The sequence below is a fragment of the Castor canadensis genome, chromosome 11 (assembly GCF_047511655.1).
Source record: "Castor canadensis chromosome 11, mCasCan1.hap1v2, whole genome shotgun sequence".
NCBI classification, from domain to species: domain Eukaryota; kingdom Metazoa; phylum Chordata; class Mammalia; order Rodentia; family Castoridae; genus Castor; species Castor canadensis.
Window position 1 is genome coordinate 60,684,389 of NC_133396.1, and position 16,215 is coordinate 60,700,603.

General features: G+C 52.5%; 3 protein-coding genes across 5 annotated transcripts; 1 reads left to right on the forward strand and 2 right to left on the reverse strand.

Annotated features, from left to right (window-relative positions):
* The first annotated feature begins 502 nt into the window (after positions 1-502).
* On the forward strand, positions 503-2,380 carry Slc16a11 (solute carrier family 16 member 11). The gene is made up of 4 exons (XM_074047042.1): positions 503-704; positions 968-1,111; positions 1,250-2,017; positions 2,104-2,380. The coding sequence occupies exons 1-4, from the start codon at positions 503-505 to the stop codon at positions 2,331-2,333; spliced, it is 1,344 nt and encodes a 447-aa protein (XP_073903143.1). The 3' UTR covers positions 2,334-2,380.
* A 325-nt stretch (positions 2,381-2,705) lies between these two features.
* Slc16a13 (solute carrier family 16 member 13) lies at positions 2,706-6,798 on the reverse strand. 2 transcript variants are annotated; one of them, XM_074047041.1, is made up of 5 exons: positions 6,343-6,798; positions 6,062-6,276; positions 5,772-5,915; positions 4,410-5,147; positions 2,706-3,748 (listed from the first exon to the last, which is right to left on the reverse strand). In XM_074047041.1, exons 1-5 carry the CDS (start codon positions 6,528-6,530, stop codon positions 3,546-3,548), a joined length of 1,488 nt encoding a protein of 495 aa, XP_073903142.1. In that variant the 5' UTR covers positions 6,531-6,798; the 3' UTR covers positions 2,706-3,545. The 2 variants fall into 2 exon arrangements, with proteins under 2 accessions (XP_073903142.1, XP_020014058.1); XM_020158469.2 differs by having other exon boundaries at positions 6,062-6,260; positions 6,343-6,477.
* Positions 6,799-9,211: 2,413 nt separating this feature from the next.
* Positions 9,212-15,385, reverse strand: Bcl6b (BCL6B transcription repressor). 2 transcript variants are annotated; one of them, XM_020158467.2, is made up of 9 exons: positions 15,299-15,385; positions 14,549-14,739; positions 14,137-14,358; positions 13,686-14,027; positions 13,285-13,409; positions 12,537-12,701; positions 12,323-12,453; positions 12,077-12,214; positions 9,212-11,608 (listed from the first exon to the last, which is right to left on the reverse strand). In XM_020158467.2, the coding sequence occupies exons 2-9, from the start codon at positions 14,725-14,727 to the stop codon at positions 11,492-11,494; spliced, it is 1,419 nt and encodes a 472-aa protein (XP_020014056.1). In that variant the 5' UTR covers positions 14,728-14,739; positions 15,299-15,385; the 3' UTR covers positions 9,212-11,491. The 2 variants fall into 2 exon arrangements, with proteins under 2 accessions (XP_020014056.1, XP_020014057.1); XM_020158468.2 differs by having other exon boundaries at positions 9,214-11,608; positions 15,234-15,341.
* Positions 15,386-16,215: the final 830 nt, after the last annotated feature.

Genomic DNA, 16,215 nt, shown 5'->3' on the forward strand with positions numbered 1-16,215 from the left:
CGTCTGGCCTCACCCGCGGCTTGGCGGATTGGCTGACTGTCTCGGCTTCCCCCCGCCCTCGGTACCCCCCCACTCGCGTCCCAGGTGGCTCAGGCCCCTGTGGTGATCTCTGTTTACGGAGAAGCCCGTTCAAGTTGGGCTCCATCTCTGCACTTGCTCTTCTCCGGGGCCCTGTCCGCCGGGGAAGCCGGGAGAAAACCCGGCGAACCCTTCCTCGCCCTTCCCTTCCCCCCAACGCCCGGAGAGGTCGGGTAAGGGGAAAATGGTGTGGGAGGGGGATCCCCCGGCCTAGGGGATCAGGCTGCCCTCCTCACCCCGTCCCAGTAGCTCGCGCGCACCCAGGACTTCTCTCCCTGGGCCTGCTTCCCGCGCCCAAGCTCGGGGCGACGTGCCCACCCTGGGCGAGCAGCCTGAGGCTGGATCTCGAGGATGCCAGCTTCCTAGCGGACGCTCAGGCGTGGAGATTTCATTCACAGGTGTTCCCCCACTTACGCAGACGGCGATGACCCCCAAGCCGGCCGGACCCCCGGACGGGGGCTGGGGCTGGGTGGTGGCGGCCTCAACCTTCGCCGTGAACGGGCTTTCCTACGGGCTCTTACGTTGTCTGGGCCTTGCCCTTCCTGACTTCGCGGAGCACTTTGAACGAAGCGCCCAGGACACTGCGTGGGTCAGCGCCCTGGCCTTGGCCGTGCAGCAGGCAGCCAGTGAGGGGGGGGCCCGAGGTGGGAGGTGGGAACTGGGTGGAGACACCATGAATGTAGTGATGGGAGACCCACTTAATTGCCAGAAGCCTGAGAGTGAACTGGTTCTAGAAATAAGTTCTAGCAGAGAGTAGGGCTTGAGGTCAAGGGGAGGAGTTAGTAGAACAGAGGAGGAGTTTTAGGCCAGGCAAAGAGCCAATGAGAAGTGTTGGAGAAAATTTTGGGGGTCCAGTGGCAAGTCTTCCGTTGACTCTGCCCCCTTCTAGGCCCAGTGGGCAGCGCTCTGAGCACACGCTGGGGGGCGCGCCCCGTGGTGATGATCGGGGGCGTTCTTACCTCGCTCGGCTTCTTCTTCTCGGCTTTCGCCCAAAGCCTGCTGCACCTCTACCTCGGCCTGGGCCTCCTCGCTGGTGAGGGGAATGGGATGCCCAGGCCCTTCAGGGGTGATGATGGGGATGGGAGCTTGTTTGGGGCTAGGGAAGCAGGGCTGGGAATGCTGGGCCAGGCCTCCCCGGTTCCCGCCCTCACCCTGCTCTATCCATTCGCAGGCTCCGGCTGGGCCCTGGTGTTCGCCCCTGCCCTCGGTACCCTCTCCCGTTACTTCTCCCGCCGTCGGGTCTTGGCGGTGGGGCTGGCACTCACCGGTAACGGGGCCTCCTCTCTAGTCCTGGCGCCCGCCTTGCAGCTCCTCCTTGATACTTTCGGCTGGCGGGGCGCCCTGCTCCTCCTTGGCGCTGTCACCCTCCATCTCACCCCCTGTGGCGCCCTGCTGCGACCCCTAGCCCTTATTGGTGACCCCCCGGCCCCACCCCGCAGCCCCCTAGCTGCCCTTGGCCTGGGTCTCTTCAAGCGCCGGGCCTTTTCAATCTTTGCTCTCGGAACAGCCCTGATTGGGGGCGGGTACTTCGTTCCCTACGTGCACTTGGCCCCTCACGCTTTAGACCGGGGTCTGGGGGGGTACGGGGCAGCGCTGGTGGTGGCTGTCGCTGCGGTGGGGGATGCGTGCGCCCGACTGGTCAGTGGGTGGCTGGCAGACCAGGGCTGGGTTCCCCTTCCGCGGCTGCTGGCCGTGTTCGGGGCTCTGACAGGGCTGGGGCTGCTGGCAGTGGGACTAGTGCCCGCGGTGGAGAGCGAGGAGGGCTGGGGGGGCCCCCTGTTGGCAGTGGCTGGTGCCTACGGACTGAGCGCCGGGAGTTACGCCCCTTTGGTTTTCGGTGTGCTTCCGGGGCTGGTGGGCATTGGAGGTGTGGTGCAGGCCACTGGGCTGGTGATGATGCTGATGAGCCTCGGGGGACTTCTGGGCCCTCCCCTGTCAGGTAAGGGCCGATTCAGCAGATTCACTCACAATCATCGTATGCCTCTAGGGTGCCAGGCCTTTAAATTCGTTTACCCCTCCCCTCAGGCTTCCTAAGGGATGAGACAGGAAATTTCAGTGCCTCTTTCCTGGTGTGCGGCTCTTTCATCCTCTTTGGCAGCTTCATCTACATGGGGCTTCCCAGAGCTCTCCCCTCCTGCCGTCCAGCCTCACGTCCATCTACCCCTCCCCCTGAGAGGGGGGAGCTGCTCCCAGTTCCCCAGGTTGTGCTGCTCTCCCCAGGAGGCCTTGACTCCACTAGGGATACCACTTGTTGATCATTTTCATGTTTGAGCCTCTCCCCTAATAAAGAATTTTTATCTGATTTTCCTGAAAGCCAACCTGAAAATCTCTATTTAAGATATCTCAAATCAGGCGCTGGTGGCTCACACCTGTAATCCTAACTACTCAGGAGACAGAGATGAGGAGGATAGAAATTTGAAGCCAGCCTTGGCAAATAGTTCAGGAGAGTCTATCTCAAAAAACAAATAGCTCACAAGACTCTATCTCGAAAAACAAACCTAACAAAAAACGGCTAGTGGAGTGACTCAAGGCCCTGAGTTCACACCCAGTACAGAAAAAAAAAAAAAAAAAATCTCAAAAGGCAGGCTGAAAAGAACAAGTCCTCAGTAATCCTGGTGGTGGGGAAGGGTATCTGTCCATCTAGCCAGTTCATTTTTTTTTTTTTTTTTGCCTAAGTCATTGACATAACGGAGATTTTGAGAAATTGTCTGTCAGCCCAGCTCAGTTCATTGGGTGATGGGGAGGATGCTCCATTTACTACATCTTCATTTCCTTTACTTGAGGATCTAAATCCTACAGACTCTAATTTCAATCTCCCTCTGTTGGCCTGAAATAAAAGAATCCTGCAAGGTATGATGGCGCACCCCTGTAATGACAGCTTTCAGGAGAAGGCAGGAGGAGGATTTAAAAAAAATCCTAGGCCAGATATCAGCTCTATCAGCTCTATCTCCTACTTCCAACCTACCTTCCCCCACACACATACCCTTTTCTTAATCTTTTTTTCTCAATCACAGGGATAGTGAGGAAGGAGGGAGGAATACTGCTCACCAGGGCTCATGGGCACCTCTCCTGCCCTGCCCCACCAGGACTCCATCAGCCACCAAAGCTTATGGGTCCCTGCTGTTTTTGAAGTTAATAATTGTCCAGTTTCCTTGTTTGGTTTTATCTCCAAGGGACATCCATATTTCTCACATGTAAGACATAAGAACACTCTTGGTCTTTGGTTTTCATAGTTGATTCACAGCTCAGTGGAGCAGGATCTCCGAGATCCCTCAGAAAATGTTGGGAGAGCAAAGGAGCACAAGGTACAAAGGGTTGGCACACACATTTCAGGAGCCCCAGGTCTGCTCTGGAGGAGATAGATCAAGAATCTTAAGGCACTGTGGTTCTGTGGATATCTCCATGGGACAAAAGACCTGAAGCTGTCAAGTTCTGGCTTTGGAGGCCTGACTGCCTCTTGGTAGAGTTCAGTTCTCTTCCAGCCCCTCCTGCTTGGGCAGGGGGACTTTGGTATCTAGTGCCTCTATTACAAGGTCCTGGGGTCTGGAGGTAGGAGCTGAGAAGCAGAAGAAGCGGGGCAGGGTGATGAGAACTCCACTCCCTGCAAGAAGGAAAACTCCAGCCACCACAAAAGAAGCTGTGTAGCTGCCTGTCACATCTCGGAGGTAGCCTAGGTCCAAGTGAGAAAAAGAATACACATGGGTGATCAGTACATTGGGGCTGATAGCTTAGACCCATGTTTGGGTATAGAGAAGACCCATCATCTTGGAGGGTTTGGAACTCCCACGGTAAGGCTGCATGAAATTAGAACTCAAGTTTCCCAAAGGGCCTCAAAAGGTACTTTCACATATTTTCCTGACTTCAGAAAGGATCTCCAAACCAGCATGTGGGAATTTGGTGAGCCAGATTAAGTCAAGTACACATTTCTTTCAGGCCTCTGTGGCCCTCCTTCATGTTGTTAATAGTTAAGAGGAAAGTGTTAAAGGTCAGAAGTTTTGGCATCTTGAGCTTGGAGAACTTTAACCAGATGGCCCAGACACTGGGCTGGAGGCCTAGTGGGCCAAAGGAAAAGAAGACACTGGAATGCTATGTTAGGATAGGTCCTGCCTGGTCCTGTGAAAACCCAGGCAGGAAAGGGTTCCATTTAGCTCCTCTTTGTCTTTCCACGAAGACCTTCCCAGCCCCAAGTTCTTTGCCCCATGGACCCATTTCAGGGCTGCTATGATTGACTGTGCAAGCTATGTACCATATATGCTATAATGGGAATAGTTCCTTTCCCCAACTGTACAACATGGCAGCCCTGGCCCACCTGGAAACCCCATTCCCCTTACCTGACAGAGGAGCCCCCAGCAGCCCCCCGATGCTCTCTACCATCTGCACCAGTCCCAGGCCACAGTACATCCTTCCAGTCCCCACCAGTTCAGGCAGCACGGAGAAGGCCACTGGGGTCAAGGCACCTGAGGTAAAGCCATAGGCCACAGCCAGAACCACCAGGGTTGTGGGAGCCTGAGCCACAGGGAACAGGGCTAGTGATACCCCAGTCAGGGTGGTCCAGAGCATCAGAAGTCGTGCCACAGGCCCTGGGACTGCATCTCCCAGCCACCCAGAGGCCACGCGCCCCACGAGGTCAGCAATAGCAGCCACTGAGAGTAGGAAGGCAGCAGGCAGTGGGTCCCAACCTAGGTCCAGGAGATGGGCCACCAGATGGACATAGGGAATGAAGTAACCAGTGTTGATCAGAGTGAGGGCAATAGTGTAACGGAGGAAGGGGCCATTATGGATGAGGGAGGTGAGTTGGGACACAGGACCACCCACAGCAGTGTCCTCTGCCAGGGAAAGTGGGCGGAGGAGAGCACCACAGGCCACCAGGTGGAAGGAGAGGGCAGACACCAGCATTAGGGCTCCCCGCCAGGCATAGTGGCTGAGGAGCCACTGGAAGAGAGGGGCAAATGCAAAAGAGGAGAGGCCCACTCCTGTCAGTGCCAGTCCCATGGCCAGGGATCTTCGGCGAGAGAAGTAACGGGACAGGCAGGCCAGGGTTGGAGTGAAGGTCAAGGCCCAGCCAGAGCCTGTCAAAAAGGAAGAAATGGGGGTTGGGGGCTTTTGGAGAGCTCAGGGAACCCAGTAATCCCAACACTGCCCAGCAACAGACTAGCCCTTGTTTTTGAATCTCAGTCCTGGGTGTCCTAGCTTTGACACTTCCTAGGTGTATGACCTTGTATGTTATATGCTCAGCCTCAATCTGCTCATCTGCAAAATGGGGTTAATATACTTTGTGGGGCTGGGGAGGATTACAGAGGTTTGTAAAGTAACTAGCAGAGAACTTTGGAGTTAGATCCCAGCTCTACCACTTCTGGCTGTGTAACCTTCCTTTGCCAAACTGCATAATCTTCAAAATCCTTTCGTTATATATAGGCTAATGACATCTCTTTCACAGTCACAGTGCCTAGCATCATTTTAAAGAAATTCTTCCTTCCAATCCCACTAGCTTGGACTTGTATATTCTGTATTCTTTCCCAACATACTTATCAATTCAGGCATTCCTCTTAAGAATTAACCCCCTTCAGGGCATAGGTGCTAGCCAACCTTTTCCCCAGCTTCTCCCTAACTAAGCCTTTTGGAAGAAGCAGGAAGAAGTGAAAATCCAGAGATCAAAGATCATGTGACTCTCCTGTCCTTGCCCAGGGCCTCACCTGAGAGCAGTCCGATACTTAGGTATAGGTGGGTTAAGGAGGTAGCAAATGAGGCGAGCAGCATTCCCAGTGCAGCCAAGACGCCCCCAATCATCACCACTGGCCTGGGCCCGAACTTCGTGCTCAGGGCACTGCCTATTGGGCCTGGGGAAGTGGAAAGAGTTCTAAGATACGGTCTTAGGCAGCCTCCCTCAGCATCCTCTCGACTCCCGCCCTTCCCCTTTCCTGTCCCCGCATCCCCCCTCTCTTCTGAGGGTCGCAGGACACCGGACGCAGGAACCAGCACTCACTTCCAAATTGCTGCACCGCGATTCCTATGGAGGCGATCCAGGAGACGCGCGCCGCCTGCTCCTCAAACGCTGCGACAAACTCTACGAAGAAGACGCCAAAGGAGCGGAGCACCCCGAACACTAGCGCCGACTGGAAGAACGCTGAGAGCACCACCATCCATCCCCAGCCCCCGTCAGGAGGCTCGGCCCTGCGCGCCATCTGGGGAGGGACAAGGCTGCCGCCACTAAGAGCACCTGCGGGAGCTGGGCTGTGAGTGCTCGGCGATGCCCACCCTCCCTACCTGGCGGCTGGGTGCCAAGCGGAGAAGGGAAGGCTGGTGGAAAGGAAGGTACTGAAAGGCGCCTGCGCCTTTCTCCACGGGGGGCGGCCAAGGAGTGGGGACAGACCAACACCGGTCACCGCTGCAAGCGCGCGGAGGCGTGGTCCTGCTGGCCGTCTGCTGAAGAGTCCAGACCTGAACCAGATCATTCGCCGCGGGGCCGCAATATTTCTTTAGCAGCCAGAAACGTAACTGGGTTTGGGCCACACCCCTGACGCACGCCAGTCTAGGTGTGGTCTTCTCTTTGGGGATGTCTGCACCTGGCTAAGTGGGCCCGCATCCAGTTCTGAGCCCGTGGAGGAGGACAGGGGACTCGAGCAGGGGGCGGATCCAGGAGGCTGGGCAGGATTTAGTGCATTGTTCTGGACCGGCAGTAAGTGGGACGCATGCGTAAGGAGGGGCTTAGGGAGGCCCCATGTGACTAAGGAACTTGCGGCTGAGGGGGCTGTGATGGAGGGCCGGTGGTACTATTCCATGTTCACCTTGGGTGCCAGGTCGTCCACGTTTCAGCATCAAGACCCATTTGTGAGAGCTGGCGGTAGGTAAACTGGTTCTGGAGAGACAAGCACTCACTTGCTAATGAGAAAATCCAGGAATTGCCAGGTCAGGTGGGGACGAGGAGGTTATGACATAAAACTCAAACAAATAACCTGGCGAAGCACCTGTGATGGCTAATGCAGTCTCCTAAATCCAGACTTCTGGACCTGTGCGTGTGTGTGATACTGAGGTTTGAACTCAGGGTCTCACAGTTGCTAAGCAGGCACTCTACCACTTGAGCCACTCCGCCATCCCTTTTTTTGCTATGGGTTTTTTCGAGATCGGGTCTCAGGAACTATTTGCCTGGGCTGGCTTCTAACTGGGATCCTCTTGATCTCTGTCTCCTGAGTAGCTAAGATTACAGGCCTGAGCCACCCGCGCCCAGCGACACCTGGATTATTGAGAGGTTCACAGGTGAAGGGAAAGGGGTGAATTGTTGGACTCCTTGCATTCATTTCTGTGGTGAGAACTTGTTCCTGTCATCTCTGTTCCCACTAACAGGAAATCTGCAAGTCACTGGGACCAAAAATAACTGGGGAGAGGAAGGGCGGGTGTAAACTCACACAGGGCTCCACCAATGCCTACCTCTTCCTCTGCCCTCTAGTAACAGCTATTTCCTAACCACAGTTTTTGATCTCATGATGGAATACACTAAAGAGACTAGCTGTGATCCTGTCCACTGAACAACTGGTACCTCCCACACAGCCAATACCCAGGTCCCTAGCAAGCACTCTCCAGTCCTACCCAGACTGTCGCTTACCCAGACCCTAATGGCTTACAATTCAAGCTGCCCAGAACCCTAACCTTGAAACCTTGGGCTCAAGAGTTCATACCTGGACCAGTGGGGAATGAGGCAAACAAGAAGAGAGGCATGGAGCAGGAGGCAATGTAGTTTTAAAAAAGTATAATTGAGCCAGGAGTAGTGGTACATGTCTGTAATCCCAACACTGGAGAAGCAGTCAGGAGGATGGAAAGTTCAGGGTCAGCCTGAACTACATAGTGAGACCCTGACCCTCTCTCAAAAAAGTGCTGGGGATGTAGCTCAATGGTCAAATGCTGCCAGTGGAAGGACCTGGGTTCAATCCCCAGCACCACAAAAACAAAACAAAACAAGACCAAACAACAACAAAAACATTGAAGTGCCTTGTTTCCTATATGGAAAATAAAAGTATCCATACCAAAATTACACACATATATATATATATATATATATATATATATATTTTTTTTTTTTTTTTTTTTTTTTTTGCTAAGTGCAGTCAAAGCATTGACTAGTGGGGAATATGCCAAAGATGTGGAAGTCCTTGAGATCATATATCTAACACTGATTAACACTTGACTTTATCATTTATACTTGGCCAAGATATTGAACCCCTCAGTTTCCCAATCTGTAAACTAGGTATACTAGTACCTACTTTTTAGGATGGCTGTGCAGGGTTAAAATAGAAAATCCATGCACTAAAATGCTTTAGGGCCTAATGTAACACAAGATAAGTAATATTAGCTGGGATAAGCTATAGTGGGAGGTGAAGGAAGATTTTAGTTTAGTTTTTGTTTTTTGCTGTTTTAAAAAAATCCAATCCACATCATAGGTTTTTAAGATTAAAAAACATGCCTGTTAAAATAATGAAAAAAAGAAACATGCCGGGTACGAGTTGCTCATGCCTGTAATCCTAGCTACTCAGGAAGCAGAGATCAGGAGGATCAAAGTTCCAAGCCAGCCATAGCAAATAGTTCGAAAGACCCTAACTCAAAAAAACCCATCACAAAAAAGGGCTGGAGGAGTGGCTCAAGATGTAGGCCCTGAGTTCAAGCCCCAGTACCACCAAAAAAATAAAAAAGATTAAGAAACACAACCGCAACCTATAAAGTTGGAAGGTACTGTAGAGATCATATTAACTGATGTTTATCAGAGATAAGGAACTCAAGGTCCCAAAAGAGGTAACATCAGAATAAATTACCTCTACAAAGGGTCACAACAAACCTGTGCAAGGAAGAGACACACAGGCCAGGAGAAAAGGAGGAAAAGGCACCACCTGTACTGGACACTAGATGGATTCCAAGATACCACTGCCAGGAGAAGGGTAGAGTTGGCATGCTGGTACTTAACTACAGGGGGCCTTCTCACTGCCACTTCCAGCCCCTGTTGTCCTAATGCGTAAGATTCAAATCTTATTCATTTCCTTGATGGTGGTGGTGGGATGTCCCAAGCATGAAGATCCCCAACTATTACTATTGGCTTCCTAGTTTCTCCTTGCTGCCTCTACAACCAGGCCAGGAAGTGACTTCAGACCAGCAGGATGCAGGTGGCTCCGGAGAAAACTTCATGAAGTCACTGGTTCCTACACAATGAGCCGGAAGGCAGGGGCAGGGAGGGGAGAACAAGGATCATTTAAGATGTCTGGTGGGTTGAACAGTGAAATGAGCAGAGTCAAAGTTGTTATTTAGGAGGGGGAAGCCTCTTTCCAATCTGCCAGATCCACCCTCCTCCCCCAGTAAGAGAACCCAGTAAGAGCTGGTGAAGTGGCTCAAGTGGTAGAGTGCTTACTTAGCAAGTATGAGGCCCTGAGTTCAAACCCCGGTACTGCAAAAAAAAAAAAAAAAAAAAGAAAGCTAAAGAAAATAAGAGAGAGAACACTTAAGACACAGCAGGTGGCACAGAGAGGTTTCTTTATTCCAAGGACATAATCTTACATTTTACCCCACCCCCACCCTGAACTTTCTACCTGCCCATCTAGTCTCTAACAGAAATCATGATTCCTTCTCAGATCTCTGCTTTTCCTCCCTTCTTCAATTCTGTGATGGGGAAAAAGATGGAAAGAGGGAGAAAAATCGATTGCTTATAAGTCCCCAAGTGATAGCTACTAGTACTTATTTGAGGAAGTCCTACCCCACAAATTCAAAAGTGCTTCTTACCCTCCACCCATGTCCTATAATCAAATAGGTTCCAGGGCAACAAGGATTAGGACTATAATTCAAGGCTCCAGAGAATCAGCTAACATTCCAGATACTCCATCTTGGCCAGAGACAACCCCATTCCTAACTTTTTACCTCCTTGGTTACACCAGAAACTGCAGACCTCAACCAAACTCTTAATCTTACCTGGCAACTTGGTCAACTAGAAGGGGCCTGTGGCCCATCAATCAACTAGTCTTTTCAATCTCTTAAATCTGTAATCCCAACAATAATCCCAATCATAACCCCAACTACAACAAACCTAGAATGGAACTGAGCCCCTTTTTCTTCTTGTGGGAGGTTCTAGTGCATTCACTGCTTTGGGATGGGAAGACTGGATCACAGACCCAGCTATTCTAAGGTAAGAAAATTACCAAGTGATTCAGAGACAAAGAAGTTCCTGGAATCTGAACCCTTGCCAGAAGATGTCCAAAAACCCATTAAAAGAGGGGCTCATCTCAGGTGAAGAAAACCCCAAGGAATATTCAAACACAGATCTGTGCAGTAAAAGATGAGTCATGACTCTTTAGTCAAAGTAAAGAATTTCATAATTTTTTCTAGGTCATAATATTCTTAGAGACTGGGTAGAATCATAAAACAATTACCTTATGTCTGATAAGGATTTCTCCCCCATGGAGGTATCAACCCAATGCTAACAGGCCCCTATGGGAGGATTATGGGCTCGATTCAAACCCTTGAATGGGTTTGACTATGATAGATGGCTACAGTGCAGCAAGCCCAGTGGTCAGAGTAATGGAACAGTTTAGGTTCTGGATCATCGTGCATGGAAGACTACTAGCTTCCACTCAGATCAATACAGAATCAAGTCCCCACACTCCCACTCTTCAAGAGGCATTTATTATCTCCATATTGGGGTCACATAACAGTTCCTATCATCCTTAAAGAACAGGGGAAAGTTCTAGCCTGCTAGAGAACCTGCAACATTCAAAATACCAGAGAGGGTTCCTGACCCAATCCACATGTTCTCAGGGCTTGCCCAAGAATAAAAGATTCCAAACCTAGAATTGGAGGTACAGGACACAGAGAACCCCTTTCTCCATTTTTAACAAACCTACAGGCAAACAGGAGAAAGAACAATTCTAAAAATAAAAGTTCTGACAACAATATAAAACACTCAAGCCAAAAGAGAGAGCCAAGTGCTAATAGTCTCTGCCAGCAGAGCTGTGACCTCACTTTCTGTGTTTAGCTCACTTTTGATCACACTTGTGGAAGAGGGAAGTGGTACATGCAATAGAATGAAGGCCCTGGTGCCATCCATAGGCCTCAATAAATTATATTTACAGATAGACCAGATGAACTAGGGGCTACAGGTGGAGGGGTGTTCCCTTAAGGAAAGAAAAGCCTCCAGGCTCTCCCTTCTTCCAGGCCCTAGCTAGACAATTTAGATTGTTGGGAAGAGGTTTTGACCAGCAAAACAGAGGCAGATCTGCCTGGGATCTGCCACCCCTGCTCTCCCCAGCAAGAAATTAAGGTGGTAGCAGTTTCTTATACCAGACTGGCCCTGCACACCCTCATACCAAGACTCACAGGGGAGCCAGGCCTGAACCTGCAGCTGTCCCGGACCCCTGGGGGCAATAGGGTCTGGTGAGGTGAACAGCTAGGGACCCCCCTGGATGTGGTAGTGCACGTTGGTGTTGGTAGCAGCTCCGTGTTTCTGGCGCAGGTGCAGCCTCAGTTGACTCTTGTGCCGGAAATGCAGGCCGCAGGGGTTGCACTGCGGGAGGACAGCAGGGTCAGGTCCCTTCTCTTCCCCAACCACCTTTTTTTTCTTTTCAGTTCCGGGGTTTGCAATCGGCCTCAAGCTTACTAGGCAGGCGCTCTACCACTTGTCACTCCGCCGGCCCTATAACCACCTTTTTAAGTGTTGAGCAAGGGGAAGCTGTGGAGCTTTCCACCGAAAATTAGCCCTTTGGCCCTCAAATTCTCAGGGGGCGCCCAGGAGCCAGGCCCTGCCTTATTTAGCAAAAGTTTCCCCATGTGTTAGACTCTCTTCGAGAAAACCGCGCCCAGTCCTTGAGTATAACTAACTACCCATCCCTATCACTGGCCCAAGCCTCGTAGCCTCTTGGACACCTCATGCCACGCCCATTCCCAAGTGATCTCGGGGTAGCAAGGCCGGTCCGGGTCAGAGCCCCACCCCCAGGTAAATGGAATGTAAAGTCAGGCCACTGTGGTTACCCACGTGGTAAGGCTTCTCTCCCGTGTGGATGCGAACATGGCTCTTGAGGGTCTGTAGGTGTCGGAAGCGGGTTCCGCAGGTGGGACACGGATAGGGCTTCTCTCCGGTGTGAATCAACACGTGCGCGCGCAAATGCGCCACCTGGGGAGGAGAGGCGCCTTTAGACCACTCCTTCCGGAGGGACCCAACCTTCCGGACTAGCCCGCCCCAATCTCCTGGCTTTGAATCTCTCGGAGACTGGCTTTCTACCTGAACAAAGCGCGAGCCGCACGTCTCACACTTATAGGGCTTCTCTCCGGAATGGATGCGACTGTGCGTTTTCAGATTAGCTGGTCGGTTAAAACGTGCTCCACAGATGGAGCAGTGGTAGGGCTTTTCCCCTGCAAGTAGGGAGGAAGAGAGGTCAGGGTTTTTGCCCTAGGGTCGCGGTGGGCACGAAGGCCAAGGTCCTCTCCTCTCCTACCTGTGTGCACCGTGCGGTGACTGGCCAGATTGCCCTTGTAGCGGAAGGCTGACCGGCAGAGCTGACACTTATAGGGCTTATCCTCATCCCTGGGAGCCAAAGGGTCCAGCCCCGATGAGCACCCAGCCACAGCTTCACAGTTCTGGCAGCTGAAAAATTCACTTCCTGGGAAGGAAAGTGAGCAAATGACAACCATAGGTGCCGGCGACCCCTCAACTACAGAGTGGTAGGCTTTCTTTTCCCCAATTTACTATGAAGCCTCTGGAAACTCATTTGATTTGCTCAAAGGCCATATGGTTAGTAAGATCTGACTCCACATCTGACTAGCTCCAAAGTACACTCCTATTTTTTTTTTTTTCAATAGTGGTGAAAGTAGGTGGAAGTCCCTGCTTGTTGGTGGAGGTTTCTGTTTCTCCCTTCTTTCCTGCACTATTCTGGATGACAACCTGTCAGAGAAGCTTTGCCAAGCCCTGATATACCACTCAGTCCCCTATGGGGGTAGGCCCAAACTATGCTGCTCACTGGAAGCATCTGCAGAGCTTTAGAAAATACTGATGCCTGGTCCCTACTTTCAGACATTCTGATCTTTGGAGTGTGACTTCGGCAATGGAGTTTTTAAAGCTTCCCAGGTGATTCTGATTTACAGTAAAGCTTAGGGTCCACTGGAATAAGCCCTTCATGAGGCCTTTTGGCCCAGGCTGGCCTGGTTGCAGCTACAGGAGAAAAGCCAGAAAAGAAGAGCTCTTACCTGGTTGTGGATGAGCCCGCTCAAAGCGTGATCCAGTGGTCTCTTGAGCTGGGGGTGTGAGTAGATAGGGCACATTGGATGTAACTCCACATTTGAACTGTCCAGTGGTAGTGGTTGGAGAGCGCCTAGGCAAATGGCAAGGTCCAGACAAAAGGTTAAGAGAGATTGTGTGTGTGTGGTGGGGGTTCTTTCCTGGAGAACTTGGAGTTGAACTCTGGAGGTGAGTTAGCATTGACCAATGATCCACATCTACTTAATTGTCAAAGTCCCACCCAACTAAGGAGGGCTAGTCTCTCTGATACCCACAGCATCTATCTGCCTCCTGACCACACAGACTCAATGGCTCCGCCTCCTAAGCTGAGGCCAGCCTCTACAAATTCTTGGAGTTGTGGATTCTGTACCTGCTCTGGGAACCAGGAGTGGGTCCTTCCTCGCTGCTGCTGCAGGCTTCATCTCCACTGGGAAGCCTGGCTTGGGAGCAAGGTTGACCAGAACTCCTATCCCCCACCAGGCTCCCTGCTTGGGAGACTTGAGAGTTTAGCACGATGAACTTGTACTTTTTCCAATTGCAGGCTTTGGGATCTGGGCTGGCTGGACTTGGGGGGCCTTGACTGCAGCTTCGAGACTCAGTAGGTGGGTCTGGGTGACCTTCAGAGCGCCTGGGACTGCCTGGTGGAGGGGCTGTTGGAGGTGTAGGAGGTTCTGCTTCCAGGGCCCGTAGGGAGATACCTACAGGTTGGTAGCTAGAAAAATTGTGACGGCCATTAGTGCTATTTTGTAATCTTTTTTATTGCCTTTGACACCGGGGGTGCCACCTCACCCATGGAGGACACAGAGCCAGGGTTCCCTCACCTGGCCTGGATGAAGCGGTGGCATGCTTGTACTACATGTTCCATCTGCAAGTAGGTGGCAGCCGCAAGGACAGCTGGTGCAGTGGCAGGAGAGAGGCGAAGCCGCGAAGTATACATGAAATCCAGAAGAGGAGCAAAGCCTCTGGCTTCGGGCCCCCCGGGCAGAGAAAGCACGTCTACCCCCACTCCAGCTCGACCCCGGAAAATTGAATAGAAGAAGCCACTGGAGAGAGGGCAGATAGGTTATGATTTGTTAGGGACTGCTTTAGAGAGTCCTACTTCACCGCGATCACCCCTCCCCCAATTCGGGGTCTCCGCTCATACTTCTGGAAGGATTGGCTTTGGATTCCCTCTCAATGGCCTATGGCTCAGCTCCTTTCCCACTTGGTCCCCATGAGCCCCACTCCTCGAACCTGCAGGCGATAAGAACTGCCTTGTGTGCTCGCAGGGGTTGCCCGCCAACCAGCAGCGTGACGTCAGTGAGGATCCCACGCAGGCGCAGCTCGTTCAGATTGCCCAGCACGTCGGACGAGTGGCGAGTGAACTCGCGGACATAGCCCAGTGCTGCCTCTGGAGCCTCAGTAGAACCCATAGCGACTCAAGCCTGCGGGTGACAAGGAAAGGGCTCAGGGATTCAGGCAATTCTAAGGCCACCGTGCCTTCTCTTCTTGCCTTTTCCTCCCTGAGGTGCTGCTAGAGCCAGGGCCTCCAGATTCCTGCCCCGCACACGCAGTCCCATTTAATTCATCGTGTCCATTCTGTCCTTAACCATATGGTCGCTGTCTTCTCTCTGTTACAACCCACAGCGCTTGGAGCAAATTGGAGGTTCCCACACAGCTGCGTCGATGGTGAGCGTGTGGAGTCCCGCGTGCAGCGCCTTTCGTTCAACCCCCAGTGCCCTCCACCACCTACCTTCCTTGCCTCCGTTTCGCTCCGTGCCAGGGTCTCAGGTGCCCTGCCTGTAGTGACCACACATGACCTGTGGGCCACACCCCTCCAAATCCCAAAGCTCCCTTCCCCGAACCGCAGAATTCTGCTACTCTTATTTAGTCCCCAAAGCCTAGTTTAGCGCAATCTCTGGAACTCAAATCTTATTACCATCAACAAGTCTCAACCGTCTTTGGGGACCCAGGTGTCTGGCTCCCTCAATGTCTTGCTCTTACCCCCGTCCTGCAGGGGCTGCGGCTGTTCTTCTCAAAGGGGGCGGGGTCTCTCTCCTCTCTTGCTCCTTTATCCTGCCGGGATGGCGGGGGCGGGGGTGGAGGTGGGGGGAACGCCTGGGTCTGTATCCTTCCTTCCTCCCTCGCTCTCCAGATGGCGAGCCCTGGGCGGGATCTCCGTCTCAAAGGCGGGACCTCAGAAACGCAAGGTGGTCGTAAAGTAGGGGGCTTTGGTTAATTAAAAGTGGAACTGAGGATGAGGATATTGGAATTGGGGAGGGGATGTGAGTGGTGTCGAGATTGGAAATATGGGGGCCCTCTGTCGTCGGAGGACTGGGACAACGGAAATTGGTGTGTTGGCTCTTAGAAGGGGGTGCCAGCAGCCTGTTGAAGGAGACAATGAATATAGCAAAACTCTTCCTTAAGGGAGATAAGTGGGAGACCAACGATGCACCAGGTTTTGGCGAGGCACTAGTGGGGGTAGTAAGAGGGTGTGGTGTGAATGAAAGATTCTTCTAGCAGTGCCTAAAGGTGGGTGGGTGGGTGGGTGGGGGGACCTCTGATCGGGCGGGGTAGGGAGAGGGAGGATATGATTTCTAGTTTGTTTCCTTCCATTGTCCTGCGACCGGACGGCTCTGCCAGCTGCTTCCCCTCGAGGAGGTGGGGAAAGTCCCGGGTGGGGACTGAGGGAGGCTAGAACCTAGGTGTCCGGCCTCTTGCTCCCGACTCTTTTCTGAGTCCTGTTAGCGACCAGAGGGATGGACTCCCGCCCAAAGTCCGCTTGCTCTCCCCCAGTCCCGGCTCACTAGGGCCTAGAGCACACGCCTGTCGGCTACGCTTTGAGGCTGGCGGGACGCCGGGGTCCAGCGCGGCAAGTAGGCAAAGCTTGGCAGTGTCTGGTTCCTTCCACGAGAGGGCGG

Bases quoted from the DNA above. Each gene is read 5' to 3' on its own strand.
- Slc16a11 (XM_074047042.1), top strand. From the start codon at position 503: ATGACCCCCAAGCCGGCCGGACCCCCGGACGGGGGCTGGGGCTGGGTG. The intron at 705-967 runs GTGAGGGGGGGG...GCCCCCTTCTAG, and splicing joins GGCCGTGCAGCAGGCAGCCA to GCCCAGTGGGCAGCGCTCTG. The intron at 2,018-2,103 runs GTAAGGGCCGAT...CCCTCCCCTCAG, and splicing joins TCTGGGCCCTCCCCTGTCAG to GCTTCCTAAGGGATGAGACA.
- Slc16a13 (XM_074047041.1), bottom strand. From the start codon at position 6,530: ATGATCTGGTTCAGGTCTGGACTCTTCAGCAGACGGCCAGCAGGACCA. The intron at 5,148-5,771 runs GTGAGGCCCTGG...CCTTTTTGACAG, and splicing joins AAGTATCGGACTGCTCTCAG to GCTCTGGCTGGGCCTTGACC. The intron at 3,749-4,409 runs GTAAGGGGAATG...ACTTGGACCTAG, and splicing joins GCTGGGGGCTCCTCTGTCAG to GCTACCTCCGAGATGTGACA.
- Bcl6b (XM_020158467.2), bottom strand. From the start codon at position 14,727: ATGGGTTCTACTGAGGCTCCAGAGGCAGCACTGGGCTATGTCCGCGAG. The intron at 12,454-12,536 runs GTAGGAGAGGAG...CCCTACTTGCAG, and splicing joins TCACCGCACGGTGCACACAG to GGGAAAAGCCCTACCACTGC. The intron at 12,215-12,322 runs GTAGAAAGCCAG...TCTCCTCCCCAG, and splicing joins GCGGCTCGCGCTTTGTTCAG to GTGGCGCATTTGCGCGCGCA.